The sequence below is a fragment of the Semicossyphus pulcher genome, unplaced genomic scaffold (genome assembly GCF_022749685.1).
Source record: "Semicossyphus pulcher isolate SPU_LCO1_2020_fin unplaced genomic scaffold, fSemPul1.0.p SCAF_9, whole genome shotgun sequence".
NCBI lineage: Eukaryota > Metazoa > Chordata > Actinopteri > Labriformes > Labridae > Semicossyphus > Semicossyphus pulcher.
In genome coordinates this window covers 1986747-2007624 of record NW_027211770.1, presented here as the reverse complement: position 1 = coordinate 2007624, position 20878 = coordinate 1986747, and the positions used below count along the sequence as shown (strand labels likewise).

The window sequence follows — 20878 nt, the reverse complement described above, 5'->3', positions numbered from 1 at the left end:
ATTTCCCCTCGGGGAAAAATAAGGAAAGAGGAATTCTGAAAAAATGTATTGTTTAATACGTAATGTATTTATTTTAGTTTATTTATTTTATTAGTTTATTTCTAATGTAACAACTACACACAGTCCAACTCTTAAACTTTAACAGTGATGCACATGATTTCAGTAGTACAGGCATTAGTTATTTATAGTCATAGTTTAGTTATTTTAGCTTTACAGTCAAATGAACCTGTATTAGGATAATTAAATTAGTTTAATGTGAGAAAATGTGTTGATTAAAAGTTTTGCCAAAATTTGATGACTTTTTATTGACTAAAACAGGTTTTGAGTTGTCTTCGACTAAAACCAGACTTAAACTATAAAGGGTAGAAATGACTGAAATGTGACTCAAACTGTGAAGACGAAATCTTACATAGCTGGAAAACACTAACATAAAACATTAACACTGGTTGAGACCGAACAAGAGAGACACTAAATATTATAATTTTGTCAGGTCTGAAACAAAACTCCAAACAAAAGCTGATGTTTTGTATTTGCTAAGTGTGTAATGAGGAATCTGTTTGCTGACAAGGTAGCCAGAGCAACTGTTGGCGATAATGGTACTGAGGTTTAGCTTGCTTTTGCTGCCCCAAAGCATCTAGAAAACCAGTTTTGAATGGAAATGTTTGTATTTTTGCTGCAGAAAGAATGAAGTTGAACTAGAAAAAATAGATAAATAAATAAAATTAGAAAAGATAATGTTAGGAGAAAGCGCCAAATTAAAGTGCTCTTTAGCAAACACAGGACATCAGGAGGTGCTGTAAATGGAGCTGTCTCCAGCTTATTGGCCAGTGCACAGCTTGTTGCCATCATAGAAATGGCATGAATATTTTTTACATAGACTTTTGTGTTTTAACCCGCATGTAAGCATCTCTATCTGTTTTCCCTGATGTATCCATCACCCTGATCCTGTGCATGTGGCTATATAGGCTGGTGTTATTCTTAGTGAACATAATTCACTGCGACATTTTATCTATACCTCTGAGATTAAAAGGAATCTGCTTTCTCAGCTACGAAAGCCCTGAAGTCACTTTTAATTAGTGGTATGGATAGATGGGGAATCGTCTAACCTGGTTAAGAGATGAATGTTAACCTTTGTTTTTGGGCTCTGGATTTTAGATTTTAAAACACATCCTAAATAAATGAAACATATTTTCAGACACACAGGACTTAAAGCTCTAATTAGATCTGGGCTACAGAAAAATAGAACATTTTAATGATAGTCTCCATTGGAAACATCTTGCCTACCCTTTTCATTCCCTCGTATAGTCTCGCGCCTCCTCTCATTAACTCTCCTTCAACTTTCATTCTGTTGCTTGCCTCCTTTCATCCTCCACATCTCATTGGCTCAGCTCCTCCAATCATCCAATCTCATCCAGCCAATAGCAGCCTCCCACCCCTGCCTTGGTTAAGTCAGGGCTAGTTAGCCTTTCTAAGCCCTCGTTAGCAGCTCTCACGAACTGCAGTGGGGAAGGTAAAGATGTATAGGACATGGTGCTCTGCTTTGTGCAGGTCATTAAAGAGGGAAACATCATGAATAATTCACAAGTCCTGTTGGGTAAGAAGCAACAGAGCAAATCCTACAGGAAAAATTGGTCAACAGTGCAACTCAGTTAAATAAAGCAGGTGATGTAGATATCATTCTGTGTGTAGTTGTTGTTGTTGTTGTTGTTGTTAAATATTCTCCTTTGTTTTCTGCAGGTGAAGTCTGTAAAGACTGGGTCAGTCTTCTGGGCCATCGGATGCTGCCTTTCCTATTTCTACATGGTGAGAGCATTAACAGCAGTTTAAACCAAACCCTAATGTTTAAGTGATAATCTTGAAGATTTTCATTTAAATAAATGTCTGTTAAGTCACTATCTATCGCTGAATGAGGTAACACAACGGTGATTGAGCCTATGGCCCACTGACGAAAGCCTTTGCATTCGCTGTATTATGGACCGGTTGTCTTGTGCGACGTGTTTTCCATCACCCAGCAGTGGTCGGTCTGCCAGAGAGGGTGAGCGGAGCTAAGCGGCTGCTTTTCCGCTCTCTAATCTACTATGGCTGAACAAACAAAGGAAGGACCGATGACTACAGATACAACTTCAAAAATTTGTGAAAATCCAAAGAAAAAGGAACAAATTCAGATGAAGGCAAACAGTCTGAAAAGGAAAGCGACCGTCAGCCAGGAAAACCAAGAGTTACAACCGTGACAAAGGGAGCCAGCCATTGACGTCACACATGCAACACTGTCTGGATAGCTCCCGCAGTTACTGTATATTGACACATGTGCCGCCAAAGAGAACGAAAACTGAGATCTTCAAGATTTGACAACTTTAAGGTCAAAATTATAGACTGTATAGAAGAATTTGACAGAGCCACCATGACGTCAGTCGCGGTTTGTGGACTGCGCTTTTAAGGCTTTAAGCTTGGCGTCTTGATTTTCTGGAGCCAGAAATGACCACATTTAGATTTAACATGCGATTAAAATGTGTTTCATATAAATAGATAAATAAATAAATGTAGCACAAACAAAATACAGGCTTACAAGCCCGCTATGGTGAGCGCAGACACCTCTACCTGCTAGTTAGTGATAACATAAAAATAAAGTCATACTAGAATTTCACTTATCTAAAAACTGGAGCACAGACTTCTGGGAGGGTTTGTTAGTACTATTAACCGCAACTATTAACAGCAAGCCATATAATTTGTTTGATTTTATAATAAAAGCTTCACAACATGTCCAATGTAGGGGCTACAATTAGCTGTATTATATTACTTAACTTGTGATCTGAACACATAGTTGCTTCTGAAGTTGCTAAGTGGACTGTAAACAATGCACCGCACGGAAAAGGAAGTCTGGATTGCTAATATCCATATCGCTAAACGCTGGCTAAACCAGAATGCCCGGCATGTTCACCGTGGCTCCCATAGGCTATATCGTTGTCAGGCTATTGCCAGTGGGTTCTGAGATTGGCATTGGCTTAATTTTACAGTCCAGGAGGTTGCCGATTGGTACAATGTAAACACAAATCTAAATCCTAAATAAGAGGGAGAGCAGTATATGTATCACACACTTACTCTGACACACAAAAGCATTTAAAAGTCACCACCATGCCACTTGAAGCTCCTCTGCAGATGGGTAAACATTGAGCTGTTGTGGATGTCCATCAAAGTTTGTTCGCCTCAAATCACCGGAAAGCCATTTTCATCAGACAAAAACAGATCTGTTGGGGGACCTTTTCCCTTATCCCCCTAACATCCAGCATGACTGATGAATCGGACACTTCATGCTGTAAAATGTGCAGCGTCTCTTCTGGCAGCTGCTAACAGCCTGAGAGTTAGATGACACTTGGAGACAATGAGCACATAGCTTGTAAAGAGGTGCATGTGTGTGTCTGTTGTTCTGAATGTGTGCGTGTGTGTGTGCGTGCTTTTGAGGGTTTGGGGACCAACAGCATAATCTGAACTGCAGTGTTAACGCTCTAGCTCATAATGATTTTACAGCTCTCAGGTGGGCTGTGCAGTGCTGCACCCTCCCTCTTATTGCTACCCATCTCATTATGAGAGTGTGTGTGTGCGTTGTGAAACAGAGGAAACAAACACAGCTCCCAGACTACAAGGACTCATGGGCTGGTTACAATACTGATTATCTACTGCAGTTGAAATCATTGTATAGATTCAGCAGGGATCAAACTTCCACTATAACAACAAGCAGTTAACTAACTGTGTATATGTTGTTGTGTACTTGTGCATGCATAATTTAAATAGTTACACCGATCCAATAATTAACAGAATTATTAATACCAAAATGCTCTTATTTAATAAATTGTACTGTTATTTGTTTCACAGGTTTCAGCTTGGGGCGGTTACGTGTTCATCATCAACCTGATTCCTCTCCATGTATTTGTCCTGCTCCTTATGCAACGCTTCAGTAGGAGAGTCTACATAGGTGAGATGCAGCACACACACACTCTCACACACACACACACACACACACACACACACACACACACACACACGAATACTTTATGGTCACATTCATTCAAGGGCATAAACAGATGACTTTGGGATGATGCTCATTCGACATTCAGTGTAGCACATCCTGGTTAAACAAACAACATAAAGGGCGTCCTATCTGTACAGTCAGCAGCTACAAATACAAACTGTATTTTCTCTACTTTAAAAAGACTCAAAAATAAGCCAAACACCTTGATATAGGGGTAATAAACCGTCTTATCTGCACTGTAAATACACCTTTACTGATAACTGATGCCATCAAGTAGCAGCCAACGTTGTGTCTGTAATGAGACAAATATCATTTTAAACAAATTCCAGAGAACAGTGGAAGGGCTATGTCATAAAAAGTAAAAGAGATGAAGGGGGAAACGCAGGCAGGGAAAAAAGAAGGAAAAAAAAGATGAAAGCTGTCTTCCCTTCAAAGGGTTCGTCTTGTCGCACACCCTGAACCCGTTCTGACCCCTAGCTCAAAGCTCCCTACTGATGCCTCAAAACTATATCATCCAAATCAGTAGCCTACACATACCATACCAGGCCATAATGCTGCAGAAATAATAACACATCAGGACTTATAATGTGTGCACAGGGTGAGGTGACAAGAAAGCTGTTGAATGTGGAATCAAAGAGAACCTGTACTGAGGCTGATAGAAAAGAAGCAGAGAAGGAAGACTAGGAGGAGTGAGGGCGGGAAATGCTACAGGGTGACTGCTGGATTCTATATCCTTCAACAGGATTATTGGCAAAATGAATAATTTAGCATCAAGCAGACTTACCCATATACCTTCCTTACTCTCCTACCTCCTACACCCCCACTCTCACACACCTCCTTCCTCACATCCTGTGTGTGTCTCTCTCTGAAGACCAGTCCTGCAGCCTGCAGCAACACGATAATTGAGTTAGTTCAAAGTTGTAATAGCTCAGTGTGTTCTGTGGCGCACACCTTGTTCTGTGATTTAGAGTCCAGCTTGTGACCTGCTGTCACACACCAGCCTCTTCTCGCTTCATCTTCTCGCTTCATCTTCTCTGACTAATAAAGCATAAATACCAAGATGAAATCCAACTGAAATGAAATTTTCTCATGAGCAGCATCTGGTCTGCTGCAGAAAAGAAAACTAAGGAAGCTCCTGATGGATGTAACGGGTATCAGCCTGGCTACTGGTTCCTGGTTCCATCATATTACTCAGCATCTAGAGGGCTACGGCCAGGTTCTTGGACACTTGTCTTCTTGGACTGTCAATGACAGGGCTTAAAAAAAAGATAGTACATTGTCCATTTTGAATGCATTTCATACCAAAGCGCTCATCTGGTACCTGCTTAAACTGCAGAGATAACCAGACCGTGCTGTTTTTTGAACAGCTTTTACATCTTACCAACAAAGTTGAGTTGTCAGAAACCAATGGAATGTAGCTGCTGTGGGTCACCAATGGTCCAAGCACACGTCTTGAGGGTATAAGCTATTCCTCCTCCTTATTGTCAGCAAAGTGCATGAAAGTTACTAAAACCACCATTGAAGTGTTCTTCTAAATGACCACTGTTTCATATCACAAACCATTTATCTTAACTTTTTTACCAAGTTCTTGCTCATTGTGGATTTAGTTGTTTACAGTATTACTACAAAGAGATTTTGGTTTGAATTGGCACTATGTTAATAAAAATAAGTTAAAATGAGTTGCTTTTTACAGCTGCAACCCAGCACCGTTTTAACAGTTTGCTCAGTTTTCATGGAGATAGACTTGAGGCAAGACAATTTTGTCAAAGAAAAATATAATTGAGGCCTTAACTTTTCGTTGGACCTCCATGGATTAAACTGTAAAAATGTCCAAATGTAAGTGTTCAAGCCCTAAAGGTGTTTTTTTAATCTCTATTAGTTCAAGGTTTAATTTAACATTTGTAGGCTTGGTACACTGATGAGAGCTTCATTGTTAAAACTTGTACATCACGTCTCAGTAACTGACAATGTTATTTTTTAGATTGTCCTGGTGTCTCTAACCATTCAAGAAGTTTCCTCTTTCGGTTTATTTGATCACCTCAACTGTGTTTGGACACAGTTTGACTGTGGAGTAATCTCTGAATGGCAGAGGTGGCAAAAGTACACACATTCTATACTTAAGTAGAAGTACAGATAATTGTGTAAAAGTAGAAGTACTGATTCAACTCCTCTACTCAAGTAAAAGTAAGAAAGTACAGGCCCTGAAATGTACTAAAGTACAAAAGTAAAAAGTATTCCTGCAAAGCTAACTAAACCTCACAATAATAATAATAATAACGATAAAAATAATTCAAAGGCGATTAAGCTATATACTGCCAATAATGAGCATAAACTTTGTTCTCGAGTTGTAACAACACCAGAATTTTGAACTTCAGAAATACACAATGCCCCTTTTGATAACTGGGCAAAACGAAAAAAGTCCTCAGCACACTAGGAAAGTTTTCTTTGTTTATTATCACTGGACACTTTCTGGTTTTGCTGCAAGCCAAATTTCAGACAGAATAATAAAGACTGAAACGAACTGAGGTCCCAAATGAGCACCTGGATCATTTTTTACAGCTTTGAAATCGGTCTTGATGTTGGGAAGGCAGCGTGCAGAGACCACAATAAAAAAACTGATAATTCCCCTCACATCTATTAAAACTCAAGTTACGAGCCTGTTTTGAGAATGTAAGGAGTCGAAAGTACAGATTTTTGTGTTCAAATGTCGGGAGTAAAAGTAAAAAGTTGTCAGAAAAATAAATACTCAAGTACAGATACCTGAAAAATCTGCTTAAGTACAGCAACAAAGTATTTGTACTTGGTTACTTTCCACCTCTGCTGAGAGGTGCACTGCAAGGAATGTACAATTTACCTTGTTCACCAACAGAATTATTATTTTTTTGACAGCACAGTACAGGCATTCACAATACAACAATGACTTAGTGAAATACACTGATTTCTTAAAATACCAGTGAAACAGTGGTGAGCCAGCCCCACAATAAATCATATCTCCAGTTTGATGCTATACAACACCACCAGTTGTGATAATTATGGTGTCACTGAGGGTCCAAACACAAAAAACCTCATAAAACTGAATGACATTTAAAAAACCATAGCACATCACAATGAGCACATTGAGCAGTGCTGGAAGGAGCATGAGGTTTTAGAATTTCATGTCAATAACTTGAATCATTTTACAAAGCTCAACATTTTGTAAAAACATGACATTTCTCAAACCACAGCATCATTTAACAAACAGGGCATCTCACAAAATCAACATTTCAGAAAAGGTTGCGTGTTGTGAAATATATATATATATATTTTAAAATGTTATTTTGTTATACGATGTGTTTATGTGTTTTCACAAATGTGCTTTGTGAAATGTGTTTTGGTTTTGTGGTAGTTGTGATTGGTAACATGTTGTGTTTTGGTTATGGCTGTCGAAATTGCACGTTTATTTCGATAAATAAATTACAGTAAAAATAATGCCTCGAAAACATTCACGCAGATTAATCGCACTCCGTTATATCCCCTGACCTCATACGCCACTGATCACACAACTGTATATGGCAGCTTTGAAAACATGACGGAAACAAGTGACACAAAATTACCTGGCCTTACATTTTTTATTATTTTATCATCGGAGATCAATCAATAAGTGGACAATCAGACCTCACTCTCTCCCCCTCCTGTAGCCTTCCTGTTACGAGCAGGGTCTATACACACACGCGCTCTGTAGAGAAACACGCACAAACAGAGACATCCTCTGGTACGTCCCTACTGTGAACTCATTGATCAACCTATCTGTCGCTGTTTAAAAGCTTGTAAAATCTGCCCATGTCATTTGATCGATCGTTTTAAAATGCCAAGTCATAAATAACATCCCTTGTTCACACGTAAAAACTGAATTGCGAGAGAAAATATTTGACTCTTGTGACTTAATGAAAGACTGCTGATGAGTACAGTCTCTCTCCTTCTGCTATAGTGACTGACAGAAAAAGGGGGGTGGGGCAAGCAGCTGTGTTCAGAGGTGCAGGATTAGGAGACTGAAGGGATCAGATTAAAGTAGTTTGTGAATTAACACTTAATAAGGTGAAGAATAGAGCACAATTAAAGTGTGGAAGTCCGATATAACCATCTTGAAACAGGGTAATCCAGACAGTAAGTCTACATGTGATGTGATGCTTCTCACAGAAATCATTGATATATGCGATTCATTGCCATTAGTTTAAAGCCTGTAATTAATTAGAAAAGAAAATGTGAATCGCCTAATCGCACTAGTTTTGTGAAACACTAAACCTGAAACACTCTCTCTAAGTTTCACAAGGGTGCATTTTATTACAGAGCTAATTGTATTTGATTTCATGAGATTGTGCAGCGTATCTAAATTGAGAATTAGTGCATTAGGGTCAGTGAAGAAAGGTTTCTTGGTTCCTTCAGTTACAATACCTGTACACATTTTATAAAGCAGTTTGTGATACAGTCTGGGTCAGCAGCATACTTCTTTTCATTTTCCTGTCCTCTGGAATTCCTGTAAATGTTGTCATCATCAGAAGACAGACATGAAAGTGATCAGTAACAGGGCAGCCTTGGATCTGATCCTTTAAATGTAAATCTAACAGTCTGGTCTGTGGGCCTTTGGAAATATAATCTAAACTGCAGACGAATGAGTTGCATATTTCTTGGCTGGGAACCAAAATACTCAAACTTATATTTTTCCTTTGGTGTCTTGTCAAAGTGATGAGATAATCATGATACAAAATGAAAGTTGCTCAGAGAGAACAGCAGAACAGTTTTGATAGCAAGACACACGCCTTTGGTGTAAGTCCAATAATCAAGTGTGTCATAATCAAGTCTACTAGTGAACACAGCAGTCGGGAGGATTGAGGTTTGATTTTATGCCCAGACACAAATTGGCAAAGACCCCCAACCAATCACATGCGCTCACACGCGCACACACGATTCCCTTTTGTATAACTGGTGTAAAAGCAGCCACAGAAGCAAAGCCTTTAGATTTAGATTAGAGATGTTGGTTTTGTCGCAAAGTGATGACCAGATCATCATTCATCTCTTTTCACGGCATGGATCGATAATTCCATTTAATGTTATGTTGTACATGTTATACATGTTATTCATCAGATACTTAAAAATAAGACTGTGTAACACTAAAAATCAAATGTTCAAGTGCAAATTTCAGCTGTTAAATAACAAGAAAGAAGAACAACCTTTAACTTCATGATTTTGCCTCAATTTTTCCCTCCTTCCTATTTCCCTGTTATGAAAGATTAGATCACTAAAGACACCATGATAAACTCTAAAGTTGTCATTCCTGTTGCAGACCTAAAGTTACGGAAGGCGAATTTGCTAAATTAAATATAACTCACCTTTTTTCACAGTTCTCCTGCAGCAGTATCTGACCAGTAGAACTTGTTTGGGGGGTTTTCTCAGTGAAGCTTTGTCTCAGTGTTTCAGACCTCTGAGGGCTTGTTTGAAACAGTTCTCAGGTTTAGTTGCAGAGCTCACAGCCAGTCTGTTGTCTTGCTGTGCTGCTGACTCCCCAATTGTGTAAATGGTTTGAACTCTGAAGCTTAATCGCTCTTAGACTGTCAGTCTTGACTTAAGCTCAAAAGGGGTTTCGCTCTTGTTTACTGCGTCAAAGACTCTGTGTTTTGGGGGAATGGATGCCATCAAACTATTCTGTCAGTAAGGTAAAATATTTAAACAGAGAACAGGTCATCGTGGAAAGTATTTTCATTAATTTTGTCCAGCCCTAACTTTTGTTAGTCTTTATATATTTTATGGGTATGATTCTATTAGTGTGGGAAACATTCTTGTGTTAAACCTGCAAAGTGACATTGTTGCTTAGTGAAATAATTTAAAGAGGAAGGCTGGCAATACTCTCTATTCTGTTATAAATACAGAGAAAAATACAGACAACTCACAATAATGAAATAATGAAGGTTAGTGAGTGAATAGAGTCAATTCATGTGCTCCCATGTAGACTTGTCTTTAACTGGTTGTTTCTCTCTCCAGCCTACAGCACCTTCTACATCATCGGCCTGGTCCTGTCCATGCAGATCCCCTTTGTGGGCTTCCAGCCGATCAGGACCAGTGAACACATGGCTGCTGCAGGTCAGTAACCAGGGACGTTTGGTCTCAGGGGGGAGTAGGGAAAAATGCACTAGAAGCCAAATAGAAGGGGTCAGTGTTAATTTTGAAATTAAAAAAATATTTAACCTGAACTAGTCTCACTGTAGGACATTAATATACCAGTGTATTGTTTTTACATTTGCAATTAGCCCATTTCGTCTTCTAATTTCGATCCTTGAATATTAATCTTGGACCATCTGCTTCATAATATAAGCTTGAAGAGCAGCTTGGCTATACCAGTGTTTCCAGAGAGGACAATAAGAATACAGTCAAGTAAAAAAAAAAAAAAAAAGTACAGACTCTGATATAACCTGCAGGGATTCCTTTAGTCATTCAGAAGTCAATGAAAGTATGTAGGTTCAGCCAAAATGATGCCTTAAATTGTTTTTAAATTCTAATATCTTTGTTTAAAATGATTGACATTTATATAACATAGAACACCTAGATATAACCCTTTTTATCACCTTTTTTATATAAGCTTTTATGGTCTTTCATTGCTTTTATTTCTTTATTTATCTCTTAATTTGCATTGCTTATTGCTCTAACTGCCTTTGTTTCTGTTTGATCACTTTTAATCTTTTTACTTGCATTGATTCTTGTTGACCTTGGGTGTTTGACTTGAGTTCTTGCCTTTTGTTCAAATACTCTCTGTTTGGCCTTATTGTTGAAAGTTATTTTCAACTGTTTTGTATTTTGTAATCTTCCTGAGTTCCTGCCTTTGCTTTGTCTGTCAAAGCACTGTAAACATTCTGTTTTTAAAGGTGCTATATAAATAAATAAAGTAAAAGTTTTACTTACAATTAATACAAAGTTTTAGATCACGTGATCGAGTGTGGGTTTTATGTACAACTTGAACAAAGAGAATAGTTCATATGTTTACCTTAGTCTGACTGTGCTGTCTGTGTGCAGGTGTGTTTGTGCTGCTGCAGGTCTATGCCTTCCTGCAGTACCTGAAGGACAGACTGACCAGGCAGGAGTTCCAGACTCTGTTCTTCCTGGGAGTGTCTGTGGCTGCCGGAGTGGTTTTTCTCTCTGTCATCTATCTGACTTACACAGGTGGGTCCATGTTCTCCATCTAAAGTACTTTATTTGCAATATGGAAAAAATATTTTAAACTTGAAAAAGAAACACATTACCCTTTGTGGCAACATAAACTCAATTACACGTCAAGTGGTTCTATTACACATGTGCATGCATACCACTCTGAAGTTTTGCTCAGTGTTTGCAGTAAAATTGCAGCATGCAGATTAAAACATGTAGTGTGAGTTGACAGTATTTGCACAGCTCAACACAGATTAAGTTTACTAAATCAGCCTTTTTTAACACATCAGTGGTAAGGCATATTATGTTTTTAGTTCAGGATGTATTTAATATGTTTTCTAACTTTCAACAAATCACACTAGAAGACCAAAACAAACAGTTGTTTTGGAGTATTTAAACAAAAGGGTCATAAAATGCACGGCTGATGTTTTTTTCCGTAAAATCCTGGGTTTATAACGCACATTTTAAGAGTAGGAAAAAGTGCATTTGCTGGGGATTGATACACATTTGGTGCTACAGTGAGTGTATGGGTCAGCAGGGAAGTGTGTGTCGGAATAATTCTAAATAAACCACACTGCATGTGTTCAGAGTAAAGAAAAAAATATATTCAGTGCAACGCATAATACTTATTGATTGGACACATTGTTGCTTTTCTTCATTTGCCTTAGCTATAAGGTCTTGATGTAGCATTTTGTAGCATCATTGTTTACAGTATAATTTTCTACTGTGTACCATTACTGGCTTGAAACCATGATATTGCTGGGGTCCACATTACAGACGACATACATCAAGGGCTATACCAGACTGTCTTTTTGAATGAATACGAAGGTTTGATGAAGGATTTAAGTCATCTACTAAGCTTAAATTAGCACCACCTCAGCTCGGTTGAAGAGACATAGATTTTTAACATGAAACTATCTAAGACTGTTTTAATCGACGGGTGCGTTTGTTTTAAAGAGGAGGAGACGTCAGCGGATAATTTGGATCCTGGTAAAAAACGCAGAAACAATGAACGGTGAAGGAATCTTAACCTCTGAACAAGATGAGCATTGACAAATAAACTAGCAACAGCTAATTTTGCAGCCCTTCCTAACAGCCTGTGGCTGTCAGAAGTGTTGGAGAAACAATAGTTTTTTTACTCTCCTTGTTAAATCCTTGTGAATATCCACACTGAGGTCATTTTGAGAGTTGTAGTGTTCTCAGCCTGCCATGCTGTTGCTCCTGCAGTGAACTGTGTCCAATCAATAATGCAGCCAAAGAAAATACATCAGCCAAAATGCAAGACTTTGGGTATTATTGACTGATGATTTGAATCAACTTCTTTGGGGGGCAGCCCTACATTTGACGGCATTGATGAGTGTGGTCACAGTAATTGAAACCCTCATTTATAGCCCAACGGCTTTATGATAGATAAAATGAAACATCCCATAATGATTAGCCAGTCACTGAGATCACACATGTGTCATCTGTGTGTGGTCAGACCCCCTTTGGCTATCTTACACAGACGATTAGTTTCTGTGTTCTCATTTATCATTGCACTGCAGAGCTGAGCGGACAGCAGGCCAGAGAGAGCTCATTACAGCCGCTCATCATGTCTGCAACACACAACAACACGTGCTTAATGCAGAGTAATTATATGATCAATACATGCACAAGAAATGTTTAAAGTAATTATGTGTTCCACTGAAGCGTGACCGAATCCACAGATCACTGAATGGTCCACACAGGTGTGTGTACACACAGGTAACTGGTGGTTAGATGTGTGTTTGTTTAATCTGAAGTACATACTGAGTCCATAGGGTTTATGTGTGTTTCACCTTCAGGGTACATTGCTCCATGGAGTGGGCGCTTCTATTCTCTCTGGGATACTGGGTAAGTCCTCTCAATGTGTTTTACTTCACAATTTGATTTAAAATATCAGACGGCTGTGGTAAAAAGAATTAGGTTTAAAGGATGTACAGTACTAACAAATGTACCTCCACAGCTGTACGAGACAGAAAGTGGTGGGATGGGAGTTTTTTTACAAAGATTTATTCCTCCTTGTTTACTAGTTCATTTACTATGACGTCCACCTTTCTGAGCGCATGTTAAATTATTTTTCTAGTGCACAGGTAAGGGTTCTTACCTACTGTCATCCCTCTGCACCAGCAACAGCAAGATTGGACGCATTGTTTTCTGGTTAAACTTAATTTTGACATCAAAATGTCGTGGAAAAATGCTTCACTGGCCATTATTCTGCAATTCTTGTAAATGGAATATCTCGGGAACACCAAGAAGAAATAACTTGAAATTTGGAACAACAGTTGAAAAGGATGATCTGATTATTATAATCTTATTAGCTCAGTACATATTTTTCAGGATACACTTGTTTACTTATTATATGCTCTTTAATGTAATGTTGCACTATCCACTTTGCTGCTGTAACACTGTAAATTTCCCCGTTATGGGACGAATAAAAGCTTATCTTATCTCATTAGGTTTGGGTTGTTAAAGGTCAGAGGTCAAGCGGACGGTGACCTCACGTTCGTCCCATTCTTGTGAACACAATATCTCAGCAAAGCCAGACTGGAATTTTATTACATTCGGTTTATTGGTTTGTTTTTTTAATCCGTCCAGGAGAACAAAGCAACCGATGATTCATTAGTTCACAATCTCCTCTCGCTCAGCCCAGCTTGTACCTCTTTGTTCTTCTGTAGTGAGAAAGGACTTTGTTTCATTCGTATATTTTTTCCAGATCTAACAAAATCAACTGCTAACAAAGTCCTACAGCTTTGGCTTTGCTTCTCTGTAGCTGCAAGAAATGTTTTTATGGCCAAACAGTGAGTCAGTCAGCCGGCCACTCAGGCCCGTCATAAAACACAGAACAGATAAAGCTCCCTTTCTCCTCTCACTGAACTGGGCTTGCAGAGAACTGTCAGACCGCAGAATCACCTGTGAAACTCGCAGTGCCTGTGTGTTTGTGCACACGCCAGAGTATTTGAATAGAAATGAACTTTTGCTGCAGTGCAGTTAAAGTAATGAGGTCATCCTTGGATCCATGAGAACTGAAATCAGCCAAACTTTGATTTTCCTGTTCATTCCACTCTGAATAATAATCACAGCTATCAATTAGAGTTGTTCATTTTATAATGACTCAAATGGAAATGAATGGGAATAAAATGAACTATTAACTAAGTAAAGAAGTTTTTACACTAAAATACATTAAAGATGTAATACTGTCATTATGAAGACCTTTTTGTCTCCCTTTGCCTAACCATTCTTTTTATTCTATGCCTCCTTTCTCTCTATTCACAGCTATGCTAAGATCCACATTCCCATTATAGCATCAGTATCTGAGCACCAGCCCACTACCTGGGTGTCCTTCTTCTTTGACCTTCACATCCTCGTGTGCACCTTCCCAGCAGGCCTCTGGTTCTGCATTAAGAACATCAATGATGAACGTGTCTTTGGTAAGAGCCTTGAACATAATAAGCACTCTTTATTTATAGATAAGAACACCAGATATAGGTCAAAGGTCAAGGGTCATGAAACTTCCCATTTGCCCTTTAAATACAATCGATACAAAACTGTGTTCCAGTATTGGATGATTCATAATCAAAGAAGCCGTTGTTGATAAGTGTTGATGGAATTGTTGCTGTGGAGATGCAGACAATTAGCTTTACTAACACAGTGGCCACAATGGTAAATGGTAACTGGGCCATACTTGTGTTCTCTTCTGACCACTCAAAGCGCTTTCACACTACATTTCACATTCACCCTTTCACACACACTTTCACACACTGATGGAAAAGGCTACTATGCAAACCCAATCTCAAATCAGGACCTGACCACGTGGGAGTCATTTGGGGTTCAGTGTCTTTTCCAAGAACACTTCAACATGTAGACCTTTGCAGTCAGGGATCGAACCACCAACCTTCTACCCTACAGCTCTACCACTAAGCCACAATAACAAAGACAAAGGCTCACACCCGTATTGTGGTTTTTATGTCTGTCGTTGCCCCCAAGTGCAACCTTGGCATTAGGTGACATTATGTATTCTTTGACAACATAGAGAACATAATGACATTTCATTATTGATTGTTGAAACCCACGGCAATAACACATAAAGTGACAAAAATAAATGATCAAGTCAGTGACCTTAATGTCATGTCCTGCTAATGTTTGTGTGAACCACTTTGATTTCTTGAAAATACCTCTCAAAAATAGAACCACAGCAGAGAGTAACAGAAGTTCAAAGCTGGTAAAATAATAACTGCCTTTCTTTCAGATTACGTTACTTGGTTGACTGTTTTATGTGAAGTTGTTTGGATTCTAAGTAGGTTTATAACCGTTCTGAAACTGAAACGGAGCCTTGAGGCACAGTTCTGTTTTCTGTGTTAGTAATAAGATCCCTAACAGTAACCTTTGAACAGTAAAATTATCTTTGCTTCCAATTACGGCTCTACCCTACTAAGCATCAGTAGAACAGGATTCAGCTGTTCAATTAGAAAGTTTCAACATATCACCTTATTACCTTCAAGATGCATCATCAGAGTGTTCCATAGGTACCAGCTGTCAGCCAGACATAAAACATTTTCAGCTGACTGCTTTCTCAATGGTTCAATCAAATTATTGTCATTTGTAATTTTATCATTTAACTGGATGAAGGATGTTAATGACATTAATCCACTTTATTCAGTGTTTTTACTCGTGTTAATTACCCGCTGAGTTTGTTTGGGAGATAAGGAGATCCCTTCGGATCATTGGGCTTAAGGTAAAATCCTCCTAAACATTTAACTGTGGAGGAATCCTTACCTTAAACAAGCTCAGCGTCCACAAATACCAGCAGCTAGGCTCCCAGCTCCTCCTGATGTCCTGTGTCTGCAGAAAAAGGGCGTCAGAGAATCACAGATTTTTAACATGAAGCTACTTTACTCAGTATTTTATTGGTTTTATTTATGAAGAGACCTATGTGGATGATTGGGCTTTTAAACAATGAACATTCAAGAGTCGATTTTGAAATGAAGAAGTTTGCAGCCTGAAGTTTAATATTTCCAAATAAAGTTTGCAGAAAAAAACATCTCCAAACTTTTTAGCATTGTTTCAGAAGTATCCCCATAAATACTGACACTCTTGAAAAACACATGAGCATTCAGGTATACTGGGCTCGCACCACAAAACAGGCACTGGTTTTCTCTCGCTAAACAGAATTCAAAATCCTTTCCATTAGATAGTGCTGGGTTTTTTTCAGTTCTGTTTGTCAGGTGCATGAGGTCAGCAGAGCTTGTCAGTTAGTTTTAAACAAAGATTATCTAAGTTAGTTATATATAGTTATAGTAAGGATTCCATTCATACAGAGAGCAATTCAAAGTGCTTCACACAGTAAAAATCTGAGCATTAAGAACATTAAGAGCTTTAAATGAAATATGATATTAGGGAAAAATAAAACATATATATGCCAACAATGCAACAGTATATGCTTAGACTGTAACACAAGTTCAGTTTGTAGGGTGCATGCAACATTTACTGCAGAAACAGAAACAAACGATTGACGTGAAAGCTTATCTCTTCACATATTACAGATCAAAGTTTTCTTTTGGGGTCAAAAATTGCTGTAAAAAAGTTATCAATCAGTATGTTATTTTAGTATTCAGCAGATCCCTAAATGTTTAAAATTTCAACATGTATCGTGATGACAACGTGTCATTGGAGCTCTGGTGATTCTTTGTATTCTTTGTAATTTTGTGTTCGACACATTTACACTGATATGACAAATCAACATCCAACTAAATGAACCGTACTTATACAGTGCTTTTCTAGTCTTTCAACCACTGAAAGCTGCTTTTACACTACATGTTGCATTCACCCATTCAAACACAGATGGCAATGACCTAAGTGCCAATCTCCAATCAGATCTATGCACATTCATACCCGATGGCTGTGCCTTCAGGAGCAATTTGACTGTAGCAGACATGTGATTGTAGCAGTCAGGAATCGAACCCCCAACTTTCAAATTGAGAGACGACCGACTCTACCACTGAGCCACAGCCGCCCACAACTAATGAGCCAACTAAATTGTTTAATAATATCAGGGATGGCTTTAATTGCCAACATAAAGTGCAGCCTTCTGCTGCCCTTTCTTGGCAAGATGTGGGAAAGAACTAAGTACAAATTGTTAATTTCTGTACTTTTGAGTTTTCAAGTATCTGTACTTTTACTTCCTACATTTTAATACAAATATCTGTACTTTTTACTCCTTACATTTTCAAAACCAACTGGTTACATTAGCAATCATACATTTGAGGGGGAATTATTGTTGGCCACATTCCCAACATTGAGAATGATTTCAACCTAAATGAATGGTAAAATAACACATAGAAATGACATTGCATATCACAGAAAGATGGATCATGATGAAAATGACATAACAGACGTATAAGGACAAAACAGACCAGAGACAGGTGTTGGTGAATTGGCGTCTAATGGATGCCAACATTGCTGACTGAGGAGCAGATTCACAGCCGCTAAACATTGCTCACATTTGCTATTTAATCAAAGTTAATGTTCTTTATTTTCTGTTTCAATTTTATTCTTTTATGTAATTTGAAGTAAGAAAGATTTTAAATAGTTTCCTAAATATGTTGTGAGGGTCAGTTAGCTTTGCACAGAAACAGCTGGTAGAAATCATACTGTGATTTCAGAGCCTTTTTCACTTTCACTTCAGCAAAGAAGTTGAGTCAGTTCTTCTTCTTTTACTCCAATATCTGTACTTCTACTTGAGTGGGGAATGTGTGTACTTCTACCACCTGAATGCACCTTCTCCCTGTCTCCCTCCTCTTTTGCCTCAATGATTTCTTGTTTACTCGCTTATTCTGCTCCACTTTATCTCTGTCAGTTTTTTGTTAATCTCTTACCTGTTGCCTCCTCCTTACTTCACCAAGACTCTTTGATCTCTGTTCAGCTGAAAATGCTCCATTAATGCAGCCACACATGCAGAGAAAATCTTTAGGTTTGTGTGGTGTGCCGTTCCCTCTGCTGCTACATTGTCTGTTTCTACTCCAAGCAGTGTGAGGGAAAGAAATGCATGAAACACAGAGAAGAGAAGCAGCGCTTCTTTAATAAGAATCGACAGCATTAAAGTCATTTGAATAAATTCAATTACTTTCTTATATATAATGAAGTCAGTCTCATCAAGCTGTGATAACATCCTGGTCACCTGTAACCTTCTCTCTCTCTCTCTCTCTCTCCCCCTCTCTCTCTCTCTCCCTGCTTTCTCTCCCCAGTGGCCTTGTATGCCATCAGCGCTGTGTATTTTGCTGGCGTAATGGTTCGTTTGATGCTGACTTTAACCCCAGTGGTGTGCATGCTGTCGGCGGTGGCCTTCTCCAGCGTCTTTGAACACTACCTGGGCGACGACATGAAGAGGCAGAGCCCCCCTGCAGAGGACAGCAGCGACGAGGACGACAGGAAGAACGCCGGAAACCTCTATGACAAGGTCAGCAGTAAGAATGTCAGTGTGTTGTTCCTCATGGGTCACATCTGTCTCGCCCTCTTTCCTCGTCCCTGAACAGGATCGTCTGTTGAAAAATATAAGTACTGTCCCAAACTTGGAATGACATTGATGTCTGCTGGATGCAAAAAAAACAAAAAATTATTTGTTAGCAAATTAGCCACAACTGCTTTCAATATAAAGCTACTGGGTCTGCTTACAGTTTTATGTCTTAAGTCACTCGTGTTTGACACTCTTTTCTACACCGACTGATACGCCGATCAGCCATAACATTACGCCCACTTACAGGTAAAGTGAAGAACATTAATTATCTTAAAACAATGGCCCCTGTCAATGGGTGGGATATGTTAGGCAGTAGTTCATGTGTTGGAAACAAAAGGATTTATATGACTTTGACAAGAGCCTAATAGTGATGGCTAGACCACTGGGTCAGAGCATCTCCAAAACTGCAGCTCTTGTGTTGTTCCCGGTCTGTAGTGGTCAGTATCTACCAAAAGAGGTCCAAGGAAGGAAAACCTGTGAACCAGCGACAGGGTCATGCGCGTGGTGAGCGAAGGCTGGCCCGTGTGATCTGTTCCAACAGAAGAGCTACTGTAGCTCAAACTGCTGAAAAAAGTTAATGCTGGTTCTGATAGAAAGGTGTCAGAAACCACAGTGCATCACAGTTTGTTGCGAATGGGGCTGCATAGCTGCAGAGTGGTCAGGATGCCCCCCACCACTGAAAGCGCCTAAAATGGGTCCGGTCTGATGAATCATGTCTTCTCTTACATCATGTGGATGGTCGAGTGTGTGTGCACGTAGCTTACCTGGGGAAGACATGGCACCAGGTGCACTATGCTGGGAAACCTTGGGTCCTGCCATTCATGTGGCGTTACTTTGATACGTGCAATCTACCTAAACATTGTTGCAGACCAAGTACACCCCTTCATGGAAACTGTATCCCCTAATGGCAGTGGCCTCTCTCAGCAGGATAATGCGCCCTGCCACACAGCAAACATGGTTCAGGAATGGTTTGAGGAACGAGAAGTTGACTTGGCCTCCAAATTCCCCAGATCTCAATCCAATGGAGCATCTGTGTACTGGACAAACAGGTCTGATCCATGGAGGCCCCACCTCACAACTTGCAGGACTTAAAGGATCTGCTGCTAGCGTCTTGATGCCAGATACCTCAGCACACCTCCAGAGGTCTAGTCTAGTCCACGCCTTGACCCTTCAAGGCTGCTTTGGCAGCAGAAGGGGGTCTTACACAATATTAGGCAGGTGGTCATAATGTTATGGCTGAACAGTTCTGGTTAGGAAATATTAAGCGTTAAAGGGCCTTGCTGTTGTTTGTGGATACATGGTCACTTAAATCTAACACAAAGCTAGCCATCTCATCATATCTAGAAAAAAGACAAAACTTGAGGACAATCACTCCCCAACATCACCAGTACACAAACATTTTGCTTTGTCTAGACCCATCTGTGAAGCACTTGATGGATCTTATGGTAAAAAAATGCACTGTAAATGTGTTTTGGTATCTGTGATAAAAGAAAGAAAAGCTGTATCCTCATTACTTGCTTCTTCCTCCTTCCTCAGGGAACCAAAATAGCCCTGATGTCCAATGTTTTTTCATCCCTTTGTTGCTCTTCTTCCTAATCGATACAGCGGGACTAATGCATTACAAACCCATCACAGGCCCCCTTAAAGGCCACCATAAAACTGCTACAACAGTTAATTGTCTGTCTGAGACTTCTCTCAGCGGGGGCAATTAACAGTCTTCTGGTTTGTTATCAGCTCATTTTTACAGCGCTCTTGTCTTGTTAGAGTTTCAGTAACCTTTACAAACGGTGTCCTGTGGCTGTGTGTTTTGTCCCCTGCAGGCTGGTAAGGTGCGGAAACACGTGTCCGAACAGGAGAAGGCCGAGGAGGGCCTGGGCCCAAACATCAAGTCCATAGTCACCATGCTTATGTTGATGCTGCTCATGATGTTTGCTGTTCACTGCACCTGGGTCACCAGCAACGCCTACTCCAGCCCCAGTGTAGTACTGGCATCGTACAACCATGACGGGTAAGAACAGCACAAAACCATGCGCTTTTTTCCCTTTACCAGTGTGCTGATTTGACAATACTAGAGCTGCAAGGATTAATCGATTGAAAGAAAATTAAGACGTTTAAGTACTACGCTTGTAGTCCAAATAATAAAATAA

At 39.4% G+C, this 20878-nt stretch overlaps 1 protein-coding gene across 1 annotated transcript in view; it reads left to right on the top strand.

Annotated features, from left to right (window-relative positions):
- The window catches only part of LOC138583792 (dolichyl-diphosphooligosaccharide--protein glycosyltransferase subunit STT3B-like), a 69785-nt gene that overhangs the window by 40832 nt on the left and 8075 nt on the right, over positions 1-20878 (top strand). Inside the window, exons 4-11 of the mRNA XM_069655788.1 lie at positions 1738-1803; positions 3871-3970; positions 10043-10141; positions 11069-11215; positions 13024-13072; positions 14495-14649; positions 18463-18674; positions 20552-20739. Coding sequence (XP_069511889.1) covers positions 1738-1803; positions 3871-3970; positions 10043-10141; positions 11069-11215; positions 13024-13072; positions 14495-14649; positions 18463-18674; positions 20552-20739 — 1016 coding nt within the window. The remainder of the gene's footprint in view (positions 1-1737; positions 1804-3870; positions 3971-10042; positions 10142-11068; positions 11216-13023; positions 13073-14494; positions 14650-18462; positions 18675-20551; positions 20740-20878) is intronic.